The sequence below is a fragment of the Phragmites australis genome, chromosome 2 (assembly GCF_958298935.1).
Source record: "Phragmites australis chromosome 2, lpPhrAust1.1, whole genome shotgun sequence".
In the NCBI taxonomy this organism is placed as follows: domain Eukaryota; kingdom Viridiplantae; phylum Streptophyta; class Magnoliopsida; order Poales; family Poaceae; genus Phragmites; species Phragmites australis.
Window position 1 is genome coordinate 3,966,782 of NC_084922.1, and position 14,500 is coordinate 3,981,281.

The following is a 14,500-nucleotide window of genomic DNA, read 5'->3' on the forward strand; positions in this document are numbered from 1 at the left end:
TCCCACCCACCGCTGTTCTCCCGAGTCCCTGAGACACGCAAACGACAGGGAAACCCCTCGCCGACGTCACGGCCCATCGGTCCTCTCAACTCCGCACTCTCCAACACCAATGTCCGTACCACGTCACCGGCGACCTCTGCCTCCGCAATGCCGCACCACCCCGCCTTGGCGCATCCTCCTCTGCCGCGCAAGCTCCTCTCCCGGCGCCACATAGTCGCCGTGTGCGCCGCCGTCGCGGCGCTCGCGCTCGTCCTGGTCGCTGCCCCGGCCACGGAGGATCCTAGCCGGCGTCGCGCCTACCTCGTGGGACCCCTCCTTGACGGGAACCGCGAGGAGGCGGAGGCCGCGGCGGCGGAGCGCTTCGCGGGCGCCTCCTCCCCGCCGTCGCCGGCCGAAGCGCAGCTTCCTTTCCTCCTCGAGGTGCGTGCTGAGTTTCTACTGTAAATATTTGAGCTTTCTGCGTTTGTAGTGTGGAGGCTTGGAAAGAAAAATTTCATGGCTAAATGGTGCTTGTTTCTCTGAGCTTAATTTAAAATTCGGTCAATTTTGGTCTACATGGAGAAATTTGACCAAACTGCGAGGAATTTCAAGCGCAAATGTGACACGATGCTCTACTAGTCCACTTGGTGGCAACTTTTAAAGTCCCGAGTACATTGGGTGTGAACCTGGTATAACAGTGGAAAGTTTTAAGAGAATTTTGGAATTCAGACGAACTTTAATGTAGTAATAATTTATAAAATATCTTCCATTCTCAGCGTGCTTGTAAAACAGGCGAATGGGATACAGTTGGATCTGAGTGCATAAAATGAACTGTTTGTTTTTCAGACTAATATGTCATCTAGGATTGCACCAGCCCCAGCCCCATCTATGTTTTTGGTCCCTTCACCATCGCCTGGAGAGAATTTTGATGATGGTTCAATGGAGGAACCCGAGCAACCCTTGATAAAGGTATCGATCTTTGCAGAATTTAACATTTCTTCTAGAAATGACATTGCATGTTGTGATATGCATGGGTTTCTTCTGAACCAAATTCTATTGGGCGTACAAGCGTAGTGAAGTTTAAGCATAGCATGCTATGTTTCAATTTCATGCAAATAGGAAACCATATGTTCTCTAATGCCTTTTAACAAGGTTACTGATACTTTAGGGAAATCCACCTGAGGAATCGGCCCCTTTTCTCCAAGAGGTGTGTGTCTAATTAAGGGTAGACTTTTCCTGTAGCAACTATGATTTATTAATCTTAAGTCTTAACCTCCTTACTTGTGAAGCCCATTTCTAGTGGCTCCCCTACGAGGAGCTCTGATGTCAATGGAGAACACGACATGAATACCAAATCTGTAAGGCCAGAAGTTTATGCTTTGCCTCTCTTAGGATGATTTCAGTTTCTTAGTATTTGGAGTCAAAATCATAAGAATCCTTTTCTTGGATTGTCAATTTAGCAGGCACCGCTTTGGTCAACAGCAGCTGATGAAGAGCTTTTATATGCAAAGAAAGAAATTGCTAATGCACCATTGATATCCGATGATCCCGATCTGTATGCACCCCTGTTCCGGAACGTGTCCATGTTTAAAAGGTAATGCTCTGGTTTGGCTTCATATTGTCTGGCCAGCAATTCATGCGTTCCATGATTCCTAGGCTCCTAGCGGAGAGTCGAATGACCAATTAAATGGTAAATAACATTCTTATCTGTCTTTTTGTAAATAAATATAATCAATTTTTAATTTGCACTACACAATGATCACTTAGTTACATTTTTGTATCTTATTGGAGTACTTGTTTTTTGGATTTGCCTTTTATGTCGTGCAATTTTGGCACCCACCATCCTTTTCCATAGTACATGACCAGAAATACCAAATAAAGGAAGCTGCAATGATAACTTAAGTTCCTAATATGACACCTTCTATTTCTAGTTTATCATGCTACTGTTTGTATGTTGAACTGTTCCTTAGCTGTTTTGCTTCAGAAGATGGCTTATTGAAAGCTTTTAACTCACGCTTCCAGGAGTTATGAACTGATGGAGAGTCTTCTTAAGGTTTTTATATATCATGATGGAGTCAAACCTATTTTTCATTCACCAGAGTTGAAAGGCATTTATGCATCTGAGGGATGGTTTATGAAATTGATGGAGGGGAACCAGAATTTTGTTCTGAGAGACCCAAACAGAGCTCATTTATTCTATCTCCCATATAGCTCTCGTCAAATGGAGCACAATCTTTATGTGCCTGGCTCGAATACACTTGAGCCACTGTCTATCTTTCTAAAAAATTACATAGATATGATCTCTGCCAAGTACCCATATTGGAATAGGACAAAAGGAGCTGATCATTTTTTGGTTGCTTGCCATGACTGGGTATGTTTTCTTCTCAGCATATTTTTCGTCTTTGAATGACAATTTAAAATAAGAATTTAATTAATAACATTTTTTGCTTGTTTTTTGATCAGTTTTTTTGTAGGAGACTAAAGATTTACATATGAAAGAAGATAGTACTTTGTTTCTGACCTTTGGTCTTCTCTTGCAGGGGCCTTATACAACCAAATTGCACAATGAATTACGGAAAAACACCATCAAAGCTCTCTGTAATGCAGATCCGTCGGAAGGAGTTTTCATCCGTGGAAAAGATATTTCCCTTCCAGAAACATTTCTTAGATCACCAAGAAGACCTCTAAGAGATATTGGGGGGAAGCCAGTTGCACAGAGAACTATCATTGCCTTCTTTGCAGGACAGATGCACGGTCGAGTTCGACCTGCACTTCTCAAATATTGGGGAGGAAAGGATCCAGATATGAGAATATATAGTCGGCTGCCACAGCGAATCACTAGGAGGAGGAATTATGTGCAGCATATGAAGTCGAGCAAGTACTGTATCTGTCCCATGGGATATGAGGTGAACAGTCCAAGAATAGTTGAGGCAATATATTATGAGTGTGTTCCAGTAATAATTGCTGATAACTTTGTGCTTCCATTTGACAATGCACTCAACTGGAGCGCGTTCTCTGTTGTCGTATCAGAGAGAGATGTACCTAAGCTGAAGGAGATCCTGTTAGCAATACCAGAGACTCGATACATAACCATGCAGTCAAATGTGAAAAGGGTGCAGAAGCATTTTCTATGGCATGCAAATCCCGTCAAGTATGATATTTTCCACATGATATTACACTCAATTTGGTTTAGCAGGGTAAATCAGATCCAAATAGAGTAGCACTTGTCATCCACATGTAATTCAGACATGTGATGGTTGTTGGCTGATTCATTTCTGGTGTGACCTTGGTCGGAAGGATGCACCTGTCGTCCACATGACTGGGTATGGTTGTTGGCTCACTCATTTCTGGTGATGCCTGATTTGGATGGTAGTCTGGTTGTTGCAGCTTTGTTCCTCGGTGAAGGTGCTGAGTGGAAATATCAATCTGACAAGAGAACCTGCCGTAATCTGTGGATAATAGACAGTTGCATTTAGGAGCAGTTTAGGGTGTGAGTTTCACATTGTTGGTAATTTTCTTGATCGATAAGTTTGATAGAATTGTTGACGAAAAGCTGAAGAATCGAAGATAGGTCTCGTCCTGGTAGTCTTGTGAAAACGTTTCCTTTTTGTAACTGTTTGTAAATTTCGCTCATCTTTTAATGGGGCCTGAGAAAAGATGTTGAGGACTGGGAACTTTGTAACTGGCGAAGGAGGGAAGCTACGTTTCTGCGTGGAAGGATGTAAATGCGTCGCATCTAATGTTTTGTTTCACCCTTTGAAGAGAATCATCTTCCGTGAGGCCGTGATCTCTCTGTGTGTTCTGTTCACGGGTTCCTGCAAGTGTTCTTTAAGCGTCTCGTGTTTGCTGTCCTGCACCTGGCCATTGCCTATTATCCACTCGGAACATCTCTCCCGTACACTGAAATTAGACCCGGACAAATACGATTGATCTCCATACAATTTATTAGATTTTGAACGTCGGACGGAGTGATTGAAATTATACTAAGAAACCTCACACAGGGGCATAGCGAATCCGTTGTAGTCTAGCTGGTTAGGATACTCGGCTCTCACCCGAGAGACCCGGGTTCGAGTCCCGGCAACGGAATTTTTTTTAAGCCGTGGTTTGCCAGCCATTGGATGATGCTGTTCACGCCGAAGTAGCCATTGGACGGGGTAACAAAAACGTTACGCCATCTCTAATTCCTTTTTTTAGCCTTTCCAGAGCTCGACATCAAATTATCAAGATCTAGGACAGCACCATGCGCAAATTATAAGCGGGAAAACGTACAGCTTGATGCGTCATCATAACTCATAACTATGGATACAAATGAGTACATCATGAGTAATTTTAGATCACCACTTAGTTCGTTTTTTCCATAACTTAATTGAATGAAAGTGAATCTTTAGTTTATTTTTTTGAATTTTGAGTTAACCCTATGCCCAGAAAATAAAAACTTGCATTAGACCTCATATATCTGTAACATCACGAAAACACCAGAATTGACTTATTTAACTTGGTTTCCAACCTGGCTTATTGAAAGCAACAACGAAGAAAAAACTCGCAAAACTGTCATGCTCACACCAAAATACCAAATACATATCTATACCTTCAGGAGCATAACAGGGTATATAATAACTCTGTTCCGTTAATTTAGACCAATAAGGTCAGCTTTCCCTTATACTCTGAAGAGTCAAAAAGATCGGCTGCTCTCAAGTCAGAGAAGAGAAAAGAGGCAGGCATCTCTCTCACACAGGGAGGGCGGGAAAAAGCCGCAGGTGACCTATTCAATCTCTTGAAACTGGGGCCGGCCTCCCACAGTGTTTATGCAATTTGCATGTGAGAATCAGCTCATTTTGGCATATAGTCTCATCATTCAGGAAGATTAAGTCGGTCAAAGAGAACTAGGAAACTCTGCTCAAGTACGCTGTACAGGAAACCAAGCTCCGCACCTCCAAGGTGTGGGATCGTACTCTGCAAAATATACATTGCATGTCAAGGGCAATCTTGAACTAGATCAAACTCATTGATAGACACAGCTGGATAGGTAAGCTACCTAAACGGTTCAAAAAGGTGAAGTGACCTCTACTGTCAAGTTGTAGTTGTCTTGATATGCAAACACCTTCATGCGATCTTTCTAATTTGCACAAAAATACCGAACAAAAACTTGGGGCACCAGGAGCACTATCCATGGAGGCCACTTTTAGAAGTATCAGCCTAAGCATAGCTCTGGTGGAATGGAGTCATTTATTCCATAAAATGATCTCAAAAGACAAATTGTGCTACATGAACTATAAATGAGCTATTCCTCTTTAAACTATACTTAATTTCCTCCAGTGACATACAACATTTTTGGTCCAAATCCCAGCTTAACTCTCCGTTCTATAAGTCCTAAAACTAACACAAGAAATTTCACAGACCAAATTTGAAGTTACAGCATGTCAGGTTGCACATTATGTCCGTATTTAGTGGTAGTTATCAATTTCAAGAGCATTGCAGCTGCAGATGAAAAGAAACACTGTTGAGTACTTCATTTTACCTTGCCATTGAGCACCAAGAGCTCACCATCCACCCATCGGGGATTTTTGAATCCAGGTTGTGCTATTCTACCCTGACCTTTATAACTGGCAATCTGCAAAAAAGAAGTATGAAAGCATACTGAGAATGAGAAAGCTGCATGTGACATAAGGCTCGGGAGCACTAAGTTATGCTCGGAGTGTCCGGACAGAACCTGCCAATCTTACTAGAGCAGGTCACTTTCTCTTGTCAGAATAGAACTGAATCATCACATAACATGTCTTATGTTAAGAGAAACATTAACTAAATAATCAGATCCACAGATAGAAATTACCACTCCGAATTCCTCTGGGTATGCGCCACGATTCTCAAGATGCTTGCCCTTCCCAACCTTAGCACGGAATGTTATCTGTGACGAACTTTGATCAGTAGCAAAAACATGAGAGCCTGTATATAGAAATGTAACAGAGAAGAAAAAAAGCTGCAAACCTGGCCAGCAGGCACACTCAGATCACCAGTCAACTTTACTGCTTCAACATATTCGAAAAATTCTACGTCATCGGTACTGTTCCAGTGGCCAAACTTCCGACGGAGCTGCACTATCTCGGGTCCATATGGACTAAATGCTCCCACATAGAGACCTACATGTGTAGCCCAGAAATCCAACTGTCAGACTATTAAAACACAGGTCATTAATTTAACTGAGCAAACTTTACCATTAAATGGATCTGTGCTGTTAGTGTCCGTAATGATCCGATTGAAAATGGTATTCTCGGTCAGCTTGACTCGGGCCTTGCTTAATGTTAGCCTTAAAAGCTCCTGAACTTCTTTATTTATCTGCAATTATTCTACAATTTGTCAGTTAACTTGCTTGCAAGAATGGAAACATGGTTTGGAGAACTGGTGGCATAGACATTGGACAGTTACCACAACAGGTGCATCAGACTATCCTTAATTGGGATAAGATGAAATGGGTGATTGGAAGGTGCTCTTTGAGAAATTATCAGCACATAGCATCTCATAGTACCCACAATCTAAGGAGGAAATAAGATCTTGAACACTAATTGGTGCTAACAGCAATTACTAGTAGTTCTTTTTGTTAAATTTTTTTTCCAAATCCAGAGACCATCAGGTTCTTGGAACCAGTGTTCCAGCCAGTTCAAGGGGCCTCCCAGCTTTCATTAACCTTTCTATAGAAGGCAAAGCACTCATATTTTCTTATACCGGAAGGCATGCAAAGCACTCATATTTTCTTATACCGGAAGGCATGCAAAGCTTATTGATGTACCAGTACATCATATAAAGACAGAGTCCCTAAACTAGCACATCTAGTAACTAGGGACAAACACCTTTAGAATGGCATGGGTGTCCTTAATGCTTAGAAAGATTCAGGATTTTTGTGAAGGGATGATAAGATTTCGCCCAAACTGTGAACAAAACATTAGTGTACCCGAGTATATCTCATATTCACAAAATATTCAAAGTTGCATACATATATAGCTAAACTGATGTCATTCCTACCTTCAAAGAACTCTTGGTTGTGCCCCATAATGCCTTCGCAACATCAGACGGCATAAGCTCTGATGCTAATTTAGCAGCCATATCTGCAACTTTCTGTTTTGCGGCCTTTGTTTCAGCCAGATCTCGATCGGAACCTTTTCCAGGAATGTACAGTTCAAAGGAGTCTTTTTCCAAGTTATTTATTTCAGCAGGAACTCGAACATATGATTTTGCTCCAGCATCTTCTTTATTGTGAACCACTCCACTGATGAAAAGCTTCACCTCCGTACTTTTACTTTCTTCATCCATGTCTTCTTCAGGAACATCTTCCTGCTGGAGTTCCTCAGTGGTAGTCTCTTCCAACGAATTTTCTGATATGCTCTTCACATCATCTTGCACTAATTCTTCTGATGAATTTGCAGCTAGTTCATTTTCCTCAGATACATCTACATTTATTACTTGGACTTTGAATTCAGGAATCCGAGACTTGAAAAAATTCAAAACACTTTTCAATCCTTCGACACTACTATCCTTGGTGCTACCAGCATCTTGTTCTTTCTCCTCAACATCCTCATTTCCTTTTGACTTAGTATCTGTATTTGCTTCCTCTGTAACACTATCAGATACAGCACTACTTTCTGATGAGCTTTCAATTTCTACTTTAGCTGGACCTTCTGTAGTTGTTGATGACATGGACGATGCACTTGAAGTTCCTTTTGCTGGTCGCAAGTGTACCACCTGTCTAATTTTTTTGTGAATACAAATATCAAATTTGGGAATAACATATTTGTAGTTCAGATGTATATCAGTTTCATCAGTGCACCTTCATTGTATACGTCTCATTGTCGTCTCTAACGAGGAAAATCTCAAATAATGGAGTCCCTGAAGATGCAGTGACCAATTGTCTGCACAAAAGAGTATTTGGTAAGTTGTAATTGTAGAACATCTTGACACTTGACAGATTTAGATAAGTTAAAAACTACGAGAAACGCACCTTGGGCTGTAGCTCTTAGCCACATATCTCCCGACACCAGGGCTTATCCGCACAATTCTCCCAATGGAATCATCTGTGTCCTTAGCGTATCCCACCCACCAACCTACCTGAAACGGAAAATGTTAGAATCCATTCCATCTCAACACCAATTCCTGTGGGATCACATCAAAAGTGCCTTTCTTAATGACAGCCGATGGTTTTGGCCAGTCTTGGTTCAGCCACAGTGATACCTTTTCATTTAAAATAACCAAAGGACAAGGAGCACTATCATCGGCCATGCTTTGTTATTACACCCATTACCATGTTAGCAGGAGATTGGTGATTTACCACATAAATAGTTTGTTCAGCATGGTAGGTGCTAAAACTGACTTTAGAAGGCTAACAATTATGTGTTAAATGCACTCGGTGGATAAAAAGGCATCGAGAAATAGAAATCTGTGATGAGAGAATTAGCAATTACCAAGCTGGTTCCGGCAAGCCTTGTCAACCTCGAAGCATCCTGATACCGCTGTTCCTCAATAGCGCTCTGAGAATTGAGAAGAGCGACAGAAATCAGAGAAAACAAATCCTATAGTTGGCACGTGTCAATCAAAATCGACCTAGAACATTAGAACTGATACATCTCAATCCAAAATGGCAAAATCAGTGATGAAACAGTGTGCCAGCAGCAGCAGCAGTAACGGACCTTGAGCTCGGACATGACGTGGGCGACGGCATCGTCTCCGGTGGCCTCAAGGATGGCCCTCTTGAGCTTGGCGGCCTCCGCGAAGTCCTCGTTCTCCACCGCCTCCTCCAGCTGGAACTGCGCGGTCGGGGCAGGAGCGATCATTAGATTGGTTCAATTAGTAGCTCGACGATGATGAATTGATGACTACCTTGAGAAGGGAGGCGTAGCTCTCGGCCTGGTCGACCTCGTCGAAGTGGCGGCTCCATCGGGTCCAGTCCCAGGTGGAGGGCGATGCGGAGGCAGCGGTGCAGAAGCAGCAGGTGGCGCGACGGGCGGCGGATATCGGCGGACGGGCGGCGGGCGGCGGCGAGCGACGGGTCGGGACGGAGAGGGGCGGGCGCGCCGCCGCCGGCGTGGCGCACGCGGTGGCCGCGGGGGACATGAGGATGGGTGGGTGGGGCACGGCGGGCAGAGGCTGGCAGGCAGGCGATTCAGATAAGGATGAAGTGGCCAGCGAGCGAGCGAGCGAGCGAGGGGCCGGGGCCGGTCCGCGTTTTTGCAACCTCCACCTGCAATGCGTGCTCTCGCCCACACGCTGCCAGATGGGGCCCGCGGCTGCTACTGCTTTTTCCTCTTTTCTTTTCGAAACAGAAACTGATTTGATTTCTTACTTCGTAGAAGTGGAGGTTGCAGCGGAGGGTACACAAATTTTGTGACGAGAATAAAAAAATTTACGTATGATAGTATTATTAATTTCTCTAAAATCCGTCCTTTCAAGCTATAATATTATTAATATTATTGAATCACTTTAAACACTAAATACACTATAGTGTGAGGGTCTCTCTGTAGATGATGTTTTTAGTGCACGACTTACTCTGCTTTGGATGCTCATTTTTCTTATTGTTATTCGGGGCGGTGATGACCTTGATGTTTCTTTTGACATTGGCTCTAGATAGCATGACATATAATTAGTTATGAGAGAATACTAGTTGGAGGAGGTACATGTTGACGCTTAAGATGATCTATTCTTGTGTCTTGTTGATTGTCATGATGAATTTGGGTCTGTCAGAAAATTAATTTCGCTTGAATTGAAAAAGGAACATCTTATTATCAAAGGAACATAGTGGGATATAAGGTAGGAAAATCTTGTATTGACAATTGATTCAATAAACCTCAAGTGACAGGTGTATGTTTACAACTATTTACCTCTGCTTCCATCAAAATCCTAGACAGCCTGGACCAATAGTTAGAAAATATCCATGAGGAGGACAATATGAAAAAAAAATGGTAATGCTATCTCTTGCTTCTCAATGGTGGCGACCATGTATGAACCATCCTTTTTCTAAATAAGATCATAAAAAAATAAAATATTTTGTCTAATCTTTTAGAATTCGAACCATTAAATGAACAAAACCAAATTAGTCATGAAGCACAACTAAAAATTGCAGTGCTTATCAAATAATACTCATACCATATGCTTATCCAATAATACCCACGCTATTATTTTGTGGTTTCTGTTCAATACTTTGATCATGTATCAACACTCAAGATTGCGCCACTGCAATCTAATTGATGGAGAACACGGATGTGCATCAACAGCTATGGAGATGGAATGAAGGCACTACTTACTGCTCAATGCTTAAAAACCAAATTGTATCAAAAGTACATGACAAATAAAGAGGTGAATTCTTAAGGAATTCTTGGATAATAGACTCGAATATGACTATGTAGAATACATAATAAGATCTCTAGAATGTATCGATCACTGTCAATCCATGATACACCAACCGACTTGCTAAAATATGCCAACCACGTGTGAATGAGAAAAGATGGAAAACATAAAAGATCAAAGAGAAGCTATATTATCCTCACCTCAAATGTGATCTAGAAACCCATCCAATGGCAACCATGTTCCTGCAGTTGACTTCTATAGCCATTTCTCACATGGAAAAGAAAAGAATCTCTGTTAGAAAAGAATCCATACCAAGGTACATCTCCCTACTGTAGTTCTTATCATATCTGCAAAGCTTATCACTCCAGTGGTCGTGGAACTTTTTACGGGGCTCGAAAGGTCGCATTTCCTTAAGACTTATCGTCTAAGATTCAAGTGATGCGTTGTCTTTACCTTAGGCCAAGTGACACCTTGAATCTTCATCTTGCGGGTCATGACCAGCTCTTTAAGTCGATTGGTACGCTGTCTTTACCTAAGGACTAGCGACACTTCGACTTTCTATCATGTGGGAAAAGAGGTGCTTCACATCTTTTTCAGAGATGAAAGACATGTAATAATCGATGTATGCTTCAGCGTATACACATGAGGAATAAATACTTCAATGCATTGATATAATGCTTGTGGCAGAAAGTAGAAGACTTCCATGTGGAGAATAGTTATTTTGATGTATTCAAGTAATGCAATACAAGGTGTAAGTACTTGACACTTTGACTTTTTCTTTCTGCAAGGGTGCCTTGCCTCTGTCGAGGATGAGCAACATATCGACTTTTTCCTGCGAAGGTGCATTACCTATGTTTGGTTGAGCAACACTTTAAAATTTTCCTTTCCGAGTACCCATTTTGGCTTCGGTGTGGGGCTGGCACTCTTAGCTCTCGACTTATTTATGATTCGAATAATTGATTGATCTTCAGAGCGAGGTAGGCACTTTTAGCCCCTGTCTTTTGTAATCTGAAAGCATGAATTGCCTTCAGTGCGAGGGAATCCACTCTCAGTCCCCGTCTTTTTTAATCCGAAGGCATGAATTGCATTAGGTGTGAGAGCAGCCACTCTTAGGCCCCATCTTTTGTAATCTGAAGGCAAACTGCCTTCGATGCGGGGTAGCCACACTTAACCCCCATCTTTTGTGCATGTGTTAAATAGATGCACATATGGTGCAATTGAAGAGTAACTTTAGCATAAGAATAAGTATGGTAGCGAAGGATTAAATCTTTGGTAAGTGAGGGATAGGTCCCATCCTACGAAGATTAAGAATTCATGCATATGAGCAATAAGAGCTTTTTCATGCAAAGGCTAAAACTTTCATGTGAGGAATAAATATTCTCTAGAATGGAAGGTAAGAACCTGCATATTAAAAGAACAAATGCTTTGATGAATTTATATAATAAATACACAGAAGGTAATGCTTCTATATTCATGTGAAGAATACGTGTTTCGACGCAAATATAACGCGAGCATGCAAAAAATAATCACTTCGACATACGAGCGAAGGGTAAATAGTTTGATGCAAGTGCAAGCACGTGAAGAACCTGTTGGGGAACGGGCAGGCTACGCTAGCCTAAAATAAAAAAAAATTCTATGGCATTCACCCAGAAAATTATGCAAGTAGGAGATCATAGATTGTTACCACTCGACGCGCAGTGCAGCGAAAGAAAAGTTGGAATAGACCAATCCAACATCGTACACGTCAAACTCCTCGAGCAGCATCTCAATCAGATCCGCAACCAGCCCCGCGCAAGTGGTCACGCTCCTCGACCAATTCCAAGCAAGTGGTCGTGCTCCTCGACCAACTTTGAGCAAGTGGTCGTGCTCCTCGACCAACTCCGAGCATATGGTTGTGCTCCTCGACTATCTCAGAGCATGTGGTCGTGCTCCTAGACTAACTCCGAGCAGGTGGTCGTGCTCCTCGACCAACTCACATTCAACTCGCTGAGAAAATCAGCGCCTCAATAGCAGCAGCGCCTCTACGGTATCCACACATACTGGCAGAAACACCGAGCGCCGATGTGCTAGCACCACACACGCGGCTAGGGTTTTGGGAGATCGTGTGGAAGGTTGCGGGTAGGGTTTCGGAGTGGCTCAACCTTAGCACGCCTTACCCATACCTCTACTTATATAGAGCTCATTAATGGGCTCACACGTTGGAAGCACTTTAAGACTCTATCTTCTCATGGATCACAATACAATCAAAACCCATATACGAATCCAATTCGCATGTTTTGTTCCAACACATTAAGTGTGTGACCCGTTAGGTTCATGTACAAACGACTACGACTCAGAAACCCTTTTCAAACCGAAATCAATAGTGGTTCCTTGCAGGACATGTTGACTCCCGAGTATATATAAAAGATCATATTGGCTGAACCTTGATATACACATGCATCAATTCCTTGGCCTCACGATACCAGTCAAGCTCAAGGCAATATACGTGCCACCCTTTGTGATAGTCTGACCATTCACTCGATCAAATAGTGGATTCATCATGATTAACTCTTTAATCATATTGGCATGACCATGTGAAAGGATCTAATAGCTCTAGAGGGGGGTGAATAGGGTACTAATAAAAAAACTAAACCAACTACCGAATTCTAGAACAAAGAGCAACCTTAATCTAGAATGAATAAAAACAATTAGACGACCTAGCAAGCTAGAATGATAAGCACAAACATGCAAGTATATAGAATATAAGTAAAGTGCGTAATTAAAACTTGCATGAAGGAAATGCTAGAAGCAAAATACGAAATATAACAAGAGTAGGGAAAATGGACATCAAGTTTTTCTCGAGGTATCGAAAAGTTAGCACTTTCCACTAATCCTCGTTGGAGCATCCACACAAGGATATCGCTCCTTTTTGAGTCACCAAGACTCAAGTGCTCACTAGTGATTATCACTTCTCCATCTTCGAATTGACGGACATCAAACCAAGTACACGAGCTTCCCGGGGCTCCCACACGAACTCCAAGAGCTCATCGAGAACACCTCCAATTTCCAAGACCGGCTAGGTGTTGCTAACCACTAAGAGTAACAAGCAAACTGGTTCACTTGATCCCTATCAACCCTAAACAATAGCTAGATACACACTCGCTACGCTTGAAGCACTAATGGAGTCCTTAATCTTCAATTAAGAATTGACAAATCACCTCAAATGCTCTCCATTGCTTCTAGATGATACACACTGTGTATGGATGCTTCTGGGTTGCAAGAGAGAAGAATGAAATCAAGTGAGGGGGTATATATATGCTAGAGGTCTAAATCTAGCCGTTGCCCAACCACTCACATTTTCTGTGAACACTGGATGGTCCAGTACACATGCCTCTATTAACACCGGACAATTAAGTGAGTATACTTTTTCCACGCGCTGGTCTGCCAGCTGTCAGTAGCCGTTGCAAAATACTCCGATGTTCCTCCACATAGTATCACCGGACAATCCGGTGAGTTATAGTCTTCTGCACCATGACACAAGTCACACAATGCTCTATTGTGATATCCATCTCATCACCGGATCATCCGGTGCCTTATAATCCATTTCCTTCGAAAATATCAAGCTTCTGTTAAATAGTCCGGTGATAACTTCTTTAAATCATTAGACAATACGGTCAGTTCAAATCAGATTTTCTCTAGAAAAACAGTCCTTTTGTTAAATAGTCTGGTGTATGCGTCCTTCAGATCACCGGATAATCCGGTGCATGTAACTTCAAATTTATCTGAAAAATGACTCTTATGTTAAATGCTCTGGTGCAAAATTCGTCCTATCACCGGACAATCCGGTGAGGTCATTTGAAATATTCACAGAGAGGAAAAATAGTCCGGTGAGTTTAATCCTTCTCGCACCGGACAATCCGGTGAGCATAAACTTTCTGGAACTCGTCCAATTCAATTGACTTTGAGTTCTAAATTCTCATCCATGGGCTTCTTTGTGCTACCTAGTGCTAGATTTTCGTAACTGTGCATCAAACTATGTTTAAACTCAACTAGGTCAAGCTACAATACTTAGCTCCATTTATAGTGCGGTTAAAAGACAAGAAGAGACATATATCTACTCTAAGTGTCCTTCATCATCTTGTGACATTTAGAAATAAAAGATCTTTAATCTTGACACAAATGTTCTTTGATCGACCAATAGAATTCCATAAGG

The 14,500-nt window shown here is 42.1% G+C and overlaps 2 protein-coding genes and 1 non-coding gene across 4 annotated transcripts; 2 read left to right on the plus strand and 1 right to left on the minus strand.

Annotated features, from left to right (window-relative positions):
* Window positions 1–60: 60 nt before the first annotated feature.
* LOC133895237 (probable glycosyltransferase At3g07620) lies at window positions 61–3,770 on the plus strand. Of its 2 annotated transcripts, none has more exons than XM_062335394.1 (7): window positions 61–420; window positions 826–948; window positions 1,148–1,186; window positions 1,269–1,337; window positions 1,440–1,573; window positions 2,002–2,350; window positions 2,520–3,770. In XM_062335394.1, exons 1-7 carry the CDS (start codon window positions 148–150, stop codon window positions 3,198–3,200), a joined length of 1,668 nt encoding a protein of 555 aa, XP_062191378.1. In that variant the 5' UTR covers window positions 61–147; the 3' UTR covers window positions 3,201–3,770. The 2 variants fall into 2 exon arrangements, with proteins under 2 accessions (XP_062191378.1, XP_062191383.1); XM_062335399.1 differs by having other exon boundaries at window positions 1,443–1,573.
* Window positions 3,771–3,992: 222 nt separating this feature from the next.
* TRNAE-CUC (transfer RNA glutamic acid (anticodon CUC)) lies at window positions 3,993–4,065 on the plus strand. The gene has a single exon. It is a non-coding gene; the product is annotated as a tRNA-Glu (tRNA).
* A 367-nt stretch (window positions 4,066–4,432) lies between these two features.
* LOC133895227 (protein EXECUTER 2, chloroplastic) lies at window positions 4,433–9,164 on the minus strand. The gene is made up of 11 exons (XM_062335384.1): window positions 8,845–9,164; window positions 8,655–8,771; window positions 8,430–8,495; window positions 7,970–8,076; window positions 7,799–7,880; window positions 6,997–7,713; window positions 6,192–6,312; window positions 5,965–6,116; window positions 5,810–5,884; window positions 5,498–5,590; window positions 4,433–4,932 (listed from the first exon to the last, which is right to left on the minus strand). The coding sequence occupies exons 1-11, from the start codon at window positions 9,076–9,078 to the stop codon at window positions 4,831–4,833; spliced, it is 1,866 nt and encodes a 621-aa protein (XP_062191368.1). The 5' UTR covers window positions 9,079–9,164; the 3' UTR covers window positions 4,433–4,830.
* Window positions 9,165–14,500: the final 5,336 nt, after the last annotated feature.

What these genes read in the sequence shown, in the direction of transcription:
- LOC133895237 (XM_062335394.1), top strand. Translation starts at nt 148, where the DNA reads ATGCCGCACCACCCCGCCTTGGCGCATCCTCCTCTGCCGCGCAAGCTC. An exon ending in ACGACATGAATACCAAATCT is followed by an intron (nt 1,338 to 1,439) that starts GTAAGGCCAGAA and finishes TTGTCAATTTAG; the next exon opens with CAGGCACCGCTTTGGTCAAC. An exon ending in TGGTTGCTTGCCATGACTGG is followed by an intron (nt 2,351 to 2,519) that starts GTATGTTTTCTT and finishes CTTCTCTTGCAG; the next exon opens with GGGCCTTATACAACCAAATT.
- LOC133895227 (XM_062335384.1), bottom strand. Translation starts at nt 9,078, where the DNA reads ATGTCCCCCGCGGCCACCGCGTGCGCCACGCCGGCGGCGGCGCGCCCG. An exon ending in GCTACGCCTCCCTTCTCAAG is followed by an intron (nt 8,772 to 8,844) that starts GTAGTCATCAAT and finishes CCGACCGCGCAG; the next exon opens with TTCCAGCTGGAGGAGGCGGT. An exon ending in ACCCAGAGGAATTCGGAGTG is followed by an intron (nt 5,591 to 5,809) that starts GTAATTTCTATC and finishes TCTTTTTTGCAG; the next exon opens with ATTGCCAGTTATAAAGGTCA.